At 48.2% G+C, this 14,088-nt stretch overlaps 1 protein-coding gene across 2 annotated transcripts in view; it reads left to right on the plus strand.

The window, feature by feature from the left end:
• Nucleotides 1-4,577: 4,577 nt before the first annotated feature.
• Nucleotides 4,578-14,088, plus strand: part of Rprml (reprimo like) — a 29,203-nt gene continuing 19,692 nt past the window's right edge. The window contains exons 1-3 of one of the 2 annotated variants that reach the window (XM_087203930.1): nucleotides 4,578-5,447; nucleotides 6,336-6,401; nucleotides 9,438-13,589. In XM_087203930.1, the coding sequence (XP_087060056.1) occupies nucleotides 4,860-5,222 (363 nt within the window). In that variant the 5' untranslated portion in view covers nucleotides 4,578-4,859 and the 3' untranslated portion in view covers nucleotides 5,223-5,447; nucleotides 6,336-6,401; nucleotides 9,438-13,589. Of the gene's footprint in view, nucleotides 6,402-9,437; nucleotides 13,590-14,088 lie in introns of those variants that run through there. The other variant, XR_015448355.1, reaches the window with a different exon arrangement.

A 14,088-nucleotide genomic window follows, 5' to 3' on the forward strand; every position in this document is an offset into this window, starting at 1 on the left:
AAGGTGTTTCTTCTACCATGTTGGGTAAAGTCACCTGTCTTAGCCTGAACTCCAGGGGGCCCTCCCTCCATCTGCCTTCCACTTCCTTCCGGTGAGCAGAGTGGGAGCCAACCTGGCAGTGACAATCTCCTTGGGGGCAAAGGATGAACACAGCAACCCATGTTTATTTTAATTTGGTACCAGATGCAGTAAACTGCCATTAGCATCCCCTCTGCTGATTTGAAATGTGAGATCATTAGGACAGGAAATGGGCAAAAAGCAGGCTTTCCTTGTTCCAGGAAGTTTGCCAAAAAGGAATAGTGTAAACAGGATCCTAGCAGGGAGGTTGTTTGAAATCACTTCACAAAATAAATACAATTCACAGGCTCTGGGGCATCCCAGAGGGCACCATTCCAGGATGGTCAATCTATTTACATTTCTTTCTCTTTTTTTCTGAAACAGGTCTCACTATGTAATTCCAGTTGGCTCACTATGTGGCACAGGGCTGCCTCAAACTCCTGGTGATCCTCCTGCCTCAACCTCCCAAATGCTGAGATTACAAGTATGTGCCGGCCACACCTGGCTCTATTCACATTCTGCCCCCCCCCCCCCACGGCACCAGGGATCGAACTCAGGACCTTGTGCTTGTGAAGCAGGTGCTCCACCACTGAGCTAAATCCCTGGCCCTATTCACATTTTTCTAAGGGAGGGAGGGGAGTTACAGTTCAGCATGCTAATAAAATCATTCTTACCTTATCATTTAAATGGCTCATGAAGAGAGCACTTTATTAACCTTGTTTAAAGTGGGAATGATTTAAAATACCTGCAGATGTAGACACAAGTCCAGTGAGCCAGTGGTACTAATTAGGGAGGTTTCATTAGCCCCTTGGTCTGGGGAAGGAGGCTGTCAATGGTCCCGATGGCCTGGGAATGCCAAAGGGCTAAAGGCTCATTCAGAAACAGCAGGGCATATAGCCAGGAGACTTCGACAATGGTCCTTCCAGAGCTGGAAGTTACACACTATTGCTGAGGCAGAGGACAAAAATAGTTCCCTGTCAAAGATAGCTGGGCCCAGAGGCACCTTGGTCTTCCTCCACAATGCAGTCCCATATACACATGTCCACCCCCACAAACCAAGTTTTGGAAAGTTTGGTCTTGGTTGCAAATAGCTAAGGGTTTGCATCTGGCCATGTCTGGCATCAGCTCTGTGACCCCAGGCAAGATTTTTTTCCCAAGTCTCCATGTTCTCATCTGTCAAATGGGGCTAAGGATTTTTTTCTGACAGGCATTTGCTGTAAGGATTAAATAACAATGAGAGCTAACACATTCTGCAGCCTCACTCTTTCCTCCTCTCCCTCCTACCAGTTGCTCACTTTCTAGCATGTTCTCCAAGAGTGACTCCAAGGCATTTTGGAAGTCAGTTAGCTATTGTATCACAAGGACAATCAAGGGTTCCATAGAGGCTGTTGGTAGCTTCTCCCAGGCAGTCATCAGGCTGAGGGCTTCTGCCAACAGCCATGAGAGGGAGTGATCTTGGAGGCAGATCCTCTACCCCCAGCTAAACATTGGGATGACTGTGGTCCTGGCCACACCTCCTCTTCAAGGTCATGTGGGACCATGAGCCAGAGCCACCCAAGCTGCTTCCAGATTCCTGGCCCTCAGAAACTGCTTGACAGTGATATAGGGGGAATAAATGTAACTCCCATCTTGCTAGATGTCAGATACGCTGAGTTTGTGTTCCCCAAAATTGAAGAATGAATTCCAAGGAAAAATGGAGGTTAAGAGGAGGAAAAATTTATTGAGAGGGATAGCTCTGGAGAGACAGAAGGGGACCCGAAAGTGCGTTGCTTCAGACCCCACTTCACAGAGGAAGTTTTTAGAGCAAAATCACGTGGTGGGTACAATGTGGGTCAAAACTAAGATCAGCCAATAAGAGTATTGATCCAATGGAGAAGCAGGTCACATAGAGAGTGTATATGGAAAGAACAAGGACCTTTTAAGGAAGAGATGGATTGGGAGGTTCTGGTCACCCACCTGGGTAACTGAGGTCTATCTAAACTTTATTGGACCAGGTGGTACCAATTATAGTATAGTCTTCAATTTATTACTTATCCCATGGGGAGGCATGCAGGCCTGGTCATTTCATCTTTATCTTGAAGTCTGGCCTTTCACAGATGTGCCTCCAGCCACAGCTGTAATGTGTTCTCATCTTTTGCACTGACTCCCTTGAGAGCTTAGCCCTGCCTGACTGCCTATATTTCTACTGTCTATAATGAGAGAATAAATGTCTGCTTAGTTTGGGGGGATTTGTGGTAGAGCAATCAATAATTTTTGGAATTATTATACAAATCAAGGGATAATACATATTAAATTATAACCAGACTTGATGGGACCAGCGGCTCCAGATGGGACAGAAAGGAGAAGCAGAAAGAGACAGCACTGGGCAGGGAGCATTGGCTGGGTTTAAGCCAGGCAGGACCCCACTCCTGATGTGGAAGATCTGCAAAGACCAAGTCTACAAAGGCCAGTGACCACATGTGAAAACAAAGTTCTGACCAGAGGCCTGAGACAACAGTCCAGAAAGCCAAACATTTGGGGCTGTAGCAATCAGCCCCAAATTGCCAGAACTTTATCAGTAATTGACAGCTTCCCCAATTTTGTCCCTATTTCCAAAGTAGGACAAACTAGAGAAAGCAAATATGCTCCCCTAAGCAATTCCACAGGCGCCCCTCTTCTAGTAAGCCCACCTTCAGCTTTCCATGCCAACAGCCCCCAGTCAGACACACCTGAAGTCTTCCCTTCTTTCCACTATAAGGCATCTTGAGCTTCTGCCTGCTTTTGAATCTTGGAAACACAGGTGACCATGGGTGACTGTCTTGCTATAGCAGAGTGGTGGCGAGCCTATGACACGCATGTTATTTTTTCTTTTAAATTTTTTTCTAAACTAAACCTCAGTATTCAGGTTTGATTGCAGCGTTGACACTTTGTGATAAATAAATGAGTTTGGGGTTGCAGTTTGGGCTGGGCACTTGTCTCTAAAAGGTTCGCCACCACTGCTACAGCAGCTCTGAATAAATAGCCTGGGCTTGTACTCATTTGGTGGTCATTGTTTCTACAAGCCCAAGTTCTCTCTCTGCCTCTCTGCTCCAGGTCAAAGACAACATCTTCTTCACCCCTCCACACAAACACACCCTACCCCAAGGTATCCAAAGAACAAGCTCAGGGAAGATGGAAGAAAGGGAAGAAATAACTGTCTCCCCTGTAATCCCTAACCAGCTGTGTGTTCTCGAAACTCTCTGAGCCTGTTTCCTCATGTCACTGGGACAGTCCTACTGAAACTCAGAGGTTGGTGTGAGCATCCAATGTTGTAATGTGTTCAGTGCCCCAAGCATAAAGCAGGTGCTTAATAAAGCAAAGCCAGCTGTCACATCAGCCTCCACACAACCTGCTGGAGCAGGGTGGCCCCTGTATCATACCCTGTTCACCCCCGACCCCTTTCTTTGCAGTTGGCAGTAGGACTTCAGCTGGGTGGAGTCAACAGTATGGCTCCAAGTTCAGTACAGGAGTCTATCAAGGTCAGGGGTTGGTCTGGGAAGGATGGGCAAAGGGTATAACTGAGCCATTCCCTAAGGAAATCCACCGATCACAAGCAGAGGATAAACTGTCCACACTGGATATCTGAACAGTACAAACACATGAAAGCTGCATCCCTATTTCCAATATGTTGCATACAGATCCGAACAAAAAGAGGGCCAGAAGGGTTTGTGCCAAGGTGATAATATCGACTCTTGCTGCATGGTAGGATTACGAGCTTTTCAGTTCTTTTTCCATTTTGCTAATACACGTTTTCTATGTAGTCTACAATGACTGTGTTTTTGTTACTTTTTTTTTGGTACCGGGGATCGAACTCGGGTCCTTCCACTTGCGAGGCAGGCGGCAGAACCACTGAGCTAAATCTCCGGCCCGACTGTGTTTTTGTAAGAAAAAGAAATCCCCAATATCTTGTTTTTAATTAAAAAATTATTCAGGCTTCTTTTTTCTGGTACCGGGGATTGAACTCAGGACCTTGCACTTGCAAGGCAGGCACCGGAACCACTGAGCTAAATCCCCGGCCCTTAATTAAAAAATTAAATGAGGCAGGGTGGGGGAATATAGGGAAGGGGCAGAGAGCATTCCTTACTGGGGCAGCCTTTGGCTCTCCCTGTTCCCCAAGCTGAGCGGTCCTCAAAAGAGAGGGTGTAAGATGGCCCGGGACTCAGGGCCATAGCCCAGCAGAGTGGGCCACAGTGGCTATCATTGTACTCTGATTACTTGGGTATAATAAAGAACAGAGGACAGATTTAGGGTAGCTTTCCCTGAGAACTTGATTTCAGATCACCGAGTTCTGGAATGGGCACGTTGGGGAGATTTTCTAGCGTACTGAGGACCACCCGGAGAGGGCTGAGCTCCACTGGCTAGGAAGGCAGCGGCTGCACGGGCGTCTGGATCCCTCTTAGGGGTGGGACTCTAGGAAGATTGGGCTCTCCAGGAGATTCGGCAACCAGACGCCAAGGGGCGGGCGGGCCCGGCCGTTGCTAGGGGAGGGGCGCCGGGCCGGCGGGGGCTCAGTGGGCGGCGGCGGCGGCGGCGGCGGCGCGCTCAGCGCTCTGGTTGTCTCCCGCGCCGCCTGTTGCTCGCAGTTCCCGGCCGCAGCTTCCCGCCGAGTGGCCAGGGGTAGGCGGCCCGAGAAGGGGTCAGCGCGTGGACAGCCTCCCGCCCTCCTGCCCTCCCCGCTCTCGAGTGATCGGAGGATCCCAGGCGTCCCCGAAAGTGCGAACGCCGCGAGCCTCCAACTGCGCCCCGGACCGCGCATCGAGACCCGGGCGCCAAGCCGCCCCGCGATGAACGCGACCTTCCTGAACCACAGCGGCCTGGACGAGGTGGGCGGTGTGGGCGGGAGCACCGGGACTGCCCTGGGGAACCACAGCCAGGGGCTGGGCCCTTGGCTAGACTGCTGCCCGGGGGGCGCGCCGCTGACCGCCAGCGACGGGGTCTCCGCAGGGCTGGCGCCAGACGAGCGCAGCCTGTGGGTGTCGCGCGTGGCGCAGATCGCCGTGCTTTGTGTTCTTTCGCTCACCGTGGTCTTCGGCGTTTTCTTCTTGGGCTGCAACCTGCTCATCAAGTCCGAGAGCATGATCAACTTTCTGGTGGAGGAGCGCCGGCCCTCCAAGGACGTGGGCGCCGCCATTCTGGGCTTGTACTGAGCGCTGGCCCGCAGCCCTCGCCCGCCGGGGAAAGGAGAAGGGACGCCTGGGACCCCGACGCCTCTCTGCTCGACCGCCACCTCTGGGCGAGCAGCGCGAGAGAGCGAAGCGCCCTGGTGCCGGGGCGTGAAGACACCGCGGGACAGAGGCGGCGGCGGCGGCGCGGGAGGGGACTCACGCCCGGCACGGTCCTGTGTGCGCTTCAGCGTGAGGCGGGAGGATGAGGTTTCTTAACGGTTCTTTTGTTTTTGTAAAAAAAGGAAGTTCGGGCCAGGGTGGGCTTGAGTGGGATGCTGTGTCGGGCTGAAGGCGCTCGCGTGGGGGCTTTTGTGTGTTGGCGGAGGGCGGTGTGAGCGCTTCGAGGAGCAGAGTGGGCGGGAGCTGTGAAGAATCAGAGCCGCTGAGCTTGTTGGCCTGATTTTGCATCTGCAGAGAAATTTTGTAATAAAAAGCAGCCGTCGAGCTTTCAGTGGCCTCCCGCCAGCATCTGATGTGTGCGTGCGTGTGTATGTGTGTGTTGGCGGGGACGGAGGGACTGAGGTCCTGTGTCCTGGTGGGGCGAATATTTTGATCCTGTCCAGAAAAATTTCGCCCCTTCGTGTGCCACGGAGGGAGCAGTGCAGGCAGGTCTGGGGCTCCACACCCGCACGGAGGCCAGCCCCCGGCCAGGAAAGGGAAAAGGAGCGGTTTTCTACACTGACCTAGGAGACAGGTCTTTGAAGGCTGCCAGATGGTGAGATTAGTCAAATCACTGGAGAGTTGAGTATTTTCCGTAAAATGGGGGAAAAATAAGTGAATTAAGTCCAAAAAGGGGAAAACACTGAAATGAATACATCAGGATAATGAACAAAATTCAATTGAGCCAGCGGGGGAGGAGGGAGCTCATCGAGTTAATATGTTAAGGAGTTAATGATAAGACCAAAAGCACTCTCTAAGGGCTTGTCTTATCCCAACTCCCCCAATCACACCCCCATCCCCCACTGCCACCAGGCCCGTGTAGAAGGTGGCTAAGTAGACTACAAAGGTGGTTCCTTGTTGCATGGTGTGTGTGTGTGGGGGGTAGCTAGGATGTTTCAAATGGTGAAAATTGCCTTCAGTTGCAGTGTCTTGCAGGTTCTTGGATGTATGAGATGCCCCAGCAGTCCTGCCTCCTGTGGGTACCACCTTTCCTTCTAACAGGTTAAGTAACAAGAGCCTGGGCAAGGGGGAGGGTGTGGATCTGCTGTCTGCAAGTTGTTGGCCTGGGTGAGAGCTGAAATGGGACCACTGAGAGAGCAGTCTGGGTTTGTGGCCTTGCATACCCTTTAGTCCTGGTGCCAGCCCCACGCAAGCGCCCCGATACTTGGAAGATTTTTAGGAAGAAGGCTCTAGTGGATTTCTCCTCTCTTCTTCCAAGATGAGAAGAAAGATGGTTGAAGCCTTCACTGGCTTTGAAACAAGAAGTGGTGGAAACTTTCTCATATCTTTGATACCAGAACTATGGAGAAGGGTGTAGGAGAAGCATCTCAGCAAAAGCATACATGGTCACTGGCTGAAGGATCTGGCATCTTCTTGGTTCCCGAGCAATCCTGTCCATGCAATCAATACTGGATATGTCCCCTTCCCCCTCATCCTGCTGCCTCAGTCTCAGACCTGGGGGTTCGTTCAGAGGGTCAGGACAGGACAGTGAGGTCAGGGGCAGAGATTCTTTGTTAAGTATCTATGAGACAAATCCTCCAATATGGACAATGTTCCACTGATGGTTTGGTATGACTTACATATAGCCAGCCTGATCTGGGGAACAGTTTGATGATTTAGGCAACCTGGAGGTCTGGCTCTGGGTAGCACAGGTGTCTGGAGGCTGGGCGACCCAGTGGCCTTCAGAACATTGCTCAGAGAGGGTCATAAAAAAAGTGTCACACAAAGCTCCAAATGACTGGAAAATGGCGGCTTTGGGAGAAACACAGTCTTCACTTTTCTGCCTAGCCTAATTAGAGTGATCTCTACCAAAACTTTCCTCTAATAAAGTGGTCTGCTACTAAATGTGCTGGGGAAAGAGGAAGGTGGTTCAGGAGTTCAATTTCCTGATTTGCTGACGAAGGAAAGCCTTTGTGGGGGAGCTTTGTGAGGTTTTCTGACTTAACTACAAAGGACAGTGGAGGCACATCTGTGTGTGTGTGCACGAGCCATCATTCTGTGAAGTACAGTAGGTGTGCAGTCCCGGGCACTTGGGCATGGGTGTGTGCTCACGCATGCAGGCACATGAAAGGCAGAGCTCAGGCCTCAAGGAGGAAAACAGCTGGCACAAGTGGGGTCCTAGAGGAGGGGAGGGGAGGGATCACACTTGTAGTCCTTAGTTCTTCTGGAAGCCCTGGAGTGTGTTCACTGAACTCCATGTAAACCCAAGACAGGGATGGGAACATCGAGTTTTATAAGATAGGAGCCAGTGAGGCACAGTGTTCCAGAGAAGGTAATTCATGTTTGTAAAGCATTTTGTAGTTTTTTTTTTTTTGGGGGGGGGCGTACCAGGGATCAAACTGGGGTCCTTGCTCTTGCGCAGCAAGCAGCGAAACCACTGAGCTAAATCCCCGGCCCTAACATTTTGTAGTTTTTTGAGGTGCTTTTTGTTTTGTTTTTGAGGTGCTAACCTAGAGCCTTTGCACTGAGCTAATCCTCATCTCTGTTTTTATTTTTCATTTTGAGACAAGGACTGGGCTTGAATTTATGATCCTCCTGCCTCAGTCTCCAAGAGTGCTGGGATTATAGGCGTGCACCACCATGCCAGGCTCATTTTGTAGTATTAAAGCACTTTCATAAGCAGGATGGAAATAATATGTCAAGTACCTAATGTGCTAAGCACTGAGTTCCCACCTTTGTGGGAAAGGTTTCATTACTACTCCCAGTTTACAAATGAAGCACAAAAAGGTTACCTAAGGTCATAAAGCTAGGGGCTTGGTAAGTAAGAGGAACAGACATTCTCCTAGTTTCCTGCTTTTAGGAGGGGAAACTGAGGTTCAGTTTAATAAACTTGCTCAAGTTCAGTCACTTGACTAGTGTCAATTGTGAATCTACTGTGGGCCAGGTTCTGGGCCAGGAGCAAGCCAAGAGTCTAGTCCCATTCTGTAGCCCCTGAAGCCATTGGTAGTGCCCCCAGAGAGAAGTAGTTGGTTCCATGCATCTCAGATTTCAGCCAAGCCTTCCAGGTCCCATTCTCTGAGTCAGGGATGTACTTCTGGGGTCAGATGTACCCGCACCAGCAAGATGTTCACTGGAATGGGACAGTGGAGAGGGCTTACATCACTACATCCACCCACTTTCCCACTTGCTTGTAGAAGCCAATTTCACACAGAAGGGTACATGGTGGTGGCTGCTGGGAGTACTCTTCCCTGGACCTCAACCAAGCAGCAGATCCAGAGCAGACTTGATTGTTAGAGATGATTTCAGTGGGAAAGAATGAAACGGGAAGAGTGGTGGGTACAGACAAAAGTGCCATGCATCCAGTATTACAATCTAAGAGAAAAGGTATATGTGAACACGTGTGTGAATGCATGCAGAACACACACATTTAACACTAAGGGCTTGGTGGGATTTCTGAGTAGTATCCTTTGAGTGTACCCCCTAATCCTCTCTTTTCAAGCAAAATCACACCACGTGTATGATATAATCTGAATGTCATCTCAAAGCAGGCGTGACAGGTGTCCAGGCCTCTGAGATGGTAGCTGGGGGGGGGTACTGTTCTGGAGAAGCACCTACTTCCCCTGTGATAACAGCTCTGTTATCTAAATTTGAGATTCTGATAGGTATATTCCAGTTCATACACAGGGGGATCCTTATCCTTGGAGAACGTTAGCTTTCAACAATTTTCAGAAACAGAGTCATCAGATTAGCTTTCATAAGATTGTCATCTGAGGGCCCAAGGTCATACCCTTAGTTAACAGGTGTCAGAGATGACACAAAAACTCAGGTCATACTAATGCACAAGCCAGTGCCAATATTTACTAGGCCCATCCCATTGGACGTTTCTGGTGCTGGGTGCTGAGCAGGTTGCTGAGGTGCAGATAGCTCCTGTTCTGCCTTCAGGTGTTAATAATGGGATTACAGAAATAATCATGCTCATGGAGATCGAGTGTGGCCTTCTCCTCAATGATTTCTTTTTGAGCCACCAGCACCAGTGGGGATGGAGTTCGTGGGCACCTTTGGGCTAGCTGTATACTCAAGATCTTCCTTGCTTTACAGGGGAACGCCTGGCAGGAAGCCTGGGATATGGGTCCTGGACATTGACAGTGATGCGGCCAGGTGAACAGAGGCCAACATCTGTCACCAGTAGCCACTGAACAGACTTCTGGATCCCTGCTGAGTGGGACCAGGCCATAGGAGGCTGACAGCCATGGACTCTGTCTTTGCTCCAAAGCTGAAGTTCAGCAAGGGCCCCTGCTACCTTTTGTGCAACTCCAGTCCTCTTACTGGGGATCCTGTCCCAGGTTCTCCTGTCTTGGCCAAGAGCCAGGGCTTTGGGCAGGGACATTTTTCCATTCTAGCTGGACCAGAAAGGAAGAAGTTAGGGAAGAGAGGAGGAGGAAGGAGGAAGAGAAAGAAAGGGGAAAGGTAGAAATATGAAGGGAGAGCACAGAGAAGATGATATGGTGGGAGAAGGGAAGAGAGGGAGAAGAGGATGACAGACAAATCAAGACAGGGGACCCAGCAGAATGAGCAGAATGCAGCAGTCTCCCTCCTGCTCCAGGTCTGTCGACATACAGCCTCTGCCAACTACAGACATCCTCATGGCTTGTCAGGAAGATAAAGAGGTAAAGCAGCAATACTGACGGTGGTGATGGGTGGGCTTAGAAGACAAATCAGTAACATGTCTTGGGGTGGTCCCTCTTCTTTCTCATGGGATCTGTGTTGTCTGCCCACTCCCCACGTCCCAGGCCTTACTGAAAAAGCACCTCTTCCTCAAAGCCAAACCCTGGGCCCTGCTTCTACTTCCTGAAGCTTCACCCTGGGGGGTGTGCCCAGGAGGTGTGGCCTGGCTCATACAACAGAAATGAGTGCTTATCCAAGGGCAGACAAGAGAATGGGGGGGCTGTTAGAAGTGTGCAGAGAATCAAGGATTAGGTGGAAGAGACAACTCTTTGATTCAGGCCAGGGTTCAGGACCTCACTCACATTTTTTAGCTGTCAGAGAAGTCACTTAACCTCTCAAAGCCTCAGTTTCCTCATCTGTAAATAGGATCCATTTATTGACTTCTGTGGACAGCTGAAAAATTTAAAGGAGAATGTATGTGAAAAGCTCTTGATCATGCAGCGAATTAAATGAAAATATGTTTTAAAGTATACATATATCTCTGCTCAGATCCATGTGAAATTCCAGGTCAGTGTGTGTCTTGATGTATCAATTTCATTGCATTAGGAAATGTAAAAATTAGTAGAACATGGTTGTGTCAAGGTGGGTCACACAGATGTGACCTTCAGTACTGTATATGATCCCTCACCCATTCCTCTCTAGCGCAGTTCCACTGCCATGCTTCCTGACCACCATGAACTAAGCAGCTTTGTTCCATCATCCCCTTCCACCATGAGGTTTCTGCCTTGGAGCCTGCCAACCATGCTGTGAATTCCTGAAACCATGAGCCAGATTACACTTCTCCTTTAAGTTGTGGGTTTCTGATATTGTCTTTTGGCAATAACTAATACAGAAAATTGGTACCAGGGGTCATTGCTGTGGCCATATTTGACCATGTGGTTTAGAAGCTTTTAGAACTGGTTTACAGGTAGAGTTTGGAAAGGTTTGGAGAACCAGACTAGAGAAGTCCTAGAATGCTGTAAACAGAACTTTATGAGTGATTCTGATTGGAGTTCAAAAGACCATGATGCCATAGAATGTAGACAGTAAAGGCCAGGCTCAGGAAGTTTCAGTTGGGAACAAAGACTCTACTGGCAATTGGACTAGAAGGCATGCGTGTTACACTTTGGCAGAAAATTTGTCTAGATTTTGCCCATCCCTTGAGGCTTTGCAGGAGACTGAGATTAAAGGCAGTGTACTAATCTGAGAGAGGAAAATTCAAGACAGCCCATAATTCAGGCTCTGGCATGGATATTGGTGACTGCTTTTAAATCTTTTTTTTTTTTGGTACTGGGGATTGAACTTGGGTTCTTGCGCTTGCGCAGCAGGCAGCAAAACCACTGAGCTAAATCCCCGGTGCTTTTAGCCAGATTTATAATTTGAAAAACTTAAAATTTGGTCCAAAAGAAACCATGTATAAGGGGGCCAAAAGGAAATGTGGTTGCTAAAGAGATTAGCACCACTGAAAAGGAACCATGTGACTAGGTATGGTGGTGCACACCTGTAATCTAGCTCTTGAGAAGCTAAGTCAGGAGGATCACCATGAGTTCAAGGCCAGCCTGGTTACACCATGAGTTTGAGGCCAGCTTGAACTACATAGTGAGACCCTGTCTCCAAAAAACAACAACAACAGTGACAAAATCCAAATACTTTGTACAAGGAAAAGAAGAAAGATGCCTTTAGGCCATCTCAGGAATCAGCAAGACCCCACCCATGGCAGGCTTAAGTGTATAAAAGTGTCAACCTTTCATTTGAGAGTTGAATCCCTAGGACACACACTCAAGAAGGGTCTTCTAAGGAATTGGATCCTTTGGGACTCATTTCACCATGCTTAGTCACCCTGGCACTCAAAGGCTGCTGCAGCCATGGTCCAAGGGGCCCTGGCTATAGCTTCTGCTGACAGAAGACTTTGGTGTCATCTACATCATGCTGTTTTTACTGGCATGCAGAATGCAAGAGTTGTGGAGTCAGAGAGGCTTCCACCACAATTTCAGAGGAAGGCCTGGGAGGCTAGGCAAGGAGCCCCTGTGAGGGTAGTGCACGAAACTGTGGGAATGAAACTGAAGATGCAGTGGAGATACCAGGAAGGCATAGATGCCAGGTGTTATGGCTTGTATCTAGATGTCCCTCTAAAGCCTCAAGCACTCGTAGATGGGGCTTTTCAGAGGTGGCTTGTTCTAGGGTGTGTGATGCTGGGATTAAGTTGTGTGATGCTGGAGTTAAGAGTTCATGATTACCAAATTAGTCCACTAATTGGTTAAGCATAGTTCTGGGTGTGGATAATAGGAAGGTCCACTCTGGGTGTAGGTGGGACCCTCCAAAATGTGGGTAGCCTAGAAGGGATAAAAGGGAGGGACTTCTGGCTCACTGCATGCTGCTGCTGCTGGTTGCTGCTTTGCTCTCTCCTGCCTGTCCACCATGACTGCCATACCACCCTGCCTTGAAGCCAGAAGACTATGAACTGAAACCTCTACAAACTGTGAGCTACAAGAAATCTTTCCTCCTTAAACTTGTCTGGTATTTTGTCTCAGGAATGAGAAAAGTAAATAAGACATCAGGTATATGGAACATCAGACAAAGGAAGCTGCAGGCCTTGAATGGAAATATCCCAAGAGAGAGGCCACAAGGGTTACAACCAGTAGGGGCATAGAGGTAAGGCCACCTTGCCCTTTGGAACTCACATTTTACCACCATGTGCCCCACATGCTGAACACAGAGGTACAGGATTTAATGTTTGCCCTGGTGGTTTTTGATCTTGCTTTGGTTTGATTCTTTTCTATACTCCTGTTCCTCTTTTTGGGAATGGCAATGTTTACCCTATACCATTGTACCTTGGGAGTATGTAACTTGTTTTTTTATTTTTAGAGAGATTCACAGCCAAGAGTTTGCCTTGAGTCTCAGAAGAGACTTGGACTTTTGAAAAATGCTAGAACCATTGAGACTTTGGGGAAGAGATTATTGCATTTCTGGTTGGACATGGGATAACTGTATTATGTTAAGTAGAATTATGAACTTGTTATTGTTTTTATTTGGAGATTAAGTATCATTTAAGGAGATGTATTAGGGTGTGAAGTTGACACGGGGTGTATTGTGACTGTTAATCCTGCTATGTCAACCTCATTGGATTAAGAAATGTCTAGTGGGGTGCCTGCCTTGCAAGCTCAAGGTCCTGAGTTCAATCCCTAGTACTGAAAAAAAAATGTCTAGTGAGGCTGGGGATTTAGCACAGTGGCACCATGCCTACCTTGCAAGTGCAAGGTCCTGAGTTTGATCCCTGGTACAAAAAAAAAAAAAAAAGAAATCTTCAGTGAACTAGTAGAGCATGTTCCTAGGTGTGTCTGTGTGAGTCTTGGAAGAGTGGCCTTGGGTACTATATACAGCCTCTCACCTGTTCCTCTCTGGTTCTGTTTCTCTGCTCTGTTTCCTGGCCACCACAAACTAAGCAGCTTTGCTCTGTCATGCCCTTCTGCCATGATGTTTCTGCTTTGGAGCCTGCTGATCAGATCTCCTGAAACCATGAGCTAAATTAAACCTTTTCTTCTTCAAGTTGTGGGTGGAAGTATTGTGTGTTTCAGTGATGAGAGAGCTGACTAATACAGTCAATAAGGGTATAGTTAGGCCAGGCTAGCATAAGACACTGAATTACAAAACCCCCAATCTAGAATGAGGGAAAGCTGAGCCAGGCCAACTTACAGGAGACTGTTGAAACCATGGATTCATCTTCAATGTGTTTTTCCTTTAAAAATTATTATATAAGTAATTAATGCTTATAATAACAAAGAAAGAAAAGTATAGGCAAAAAGTAGCTGGTAGGTCCTACAACCTGGGGAGAATTACTGTGAATCCTTTGACATATATCTTTTCTTTTGTTTAGGAGTCAATAGGGTTAAAATTGAGATTGTTCTCCCCAAAACATTATTATACTGTATGTACTGTTTTGAATATATATTGTGATACTCTTTTATCACTTAGCAATATATAGTGATAATGTTGCTTATCAGGAACAGATAGTTGTGTGTACCATCATTTTAAGAATAAAAGTTTT

Source organism: Heterocephalus glaber, unplaced genomic scaffold, assembly GCF_053883595.1.
Source record: "Heterocephalus glaber isolate CG9 unplaced genomic scaffold, H.glaber_assembly_v1.0 deba00001813, whole genome shotgun sequence".
Taxonomy (NCBI): domain Eukaryota; kingdom Metazoa; phylum Chordata; class Mammalia; order Rodentia; family Bathyergidae; genus Heterocephalus; species Heterocephalus glaber.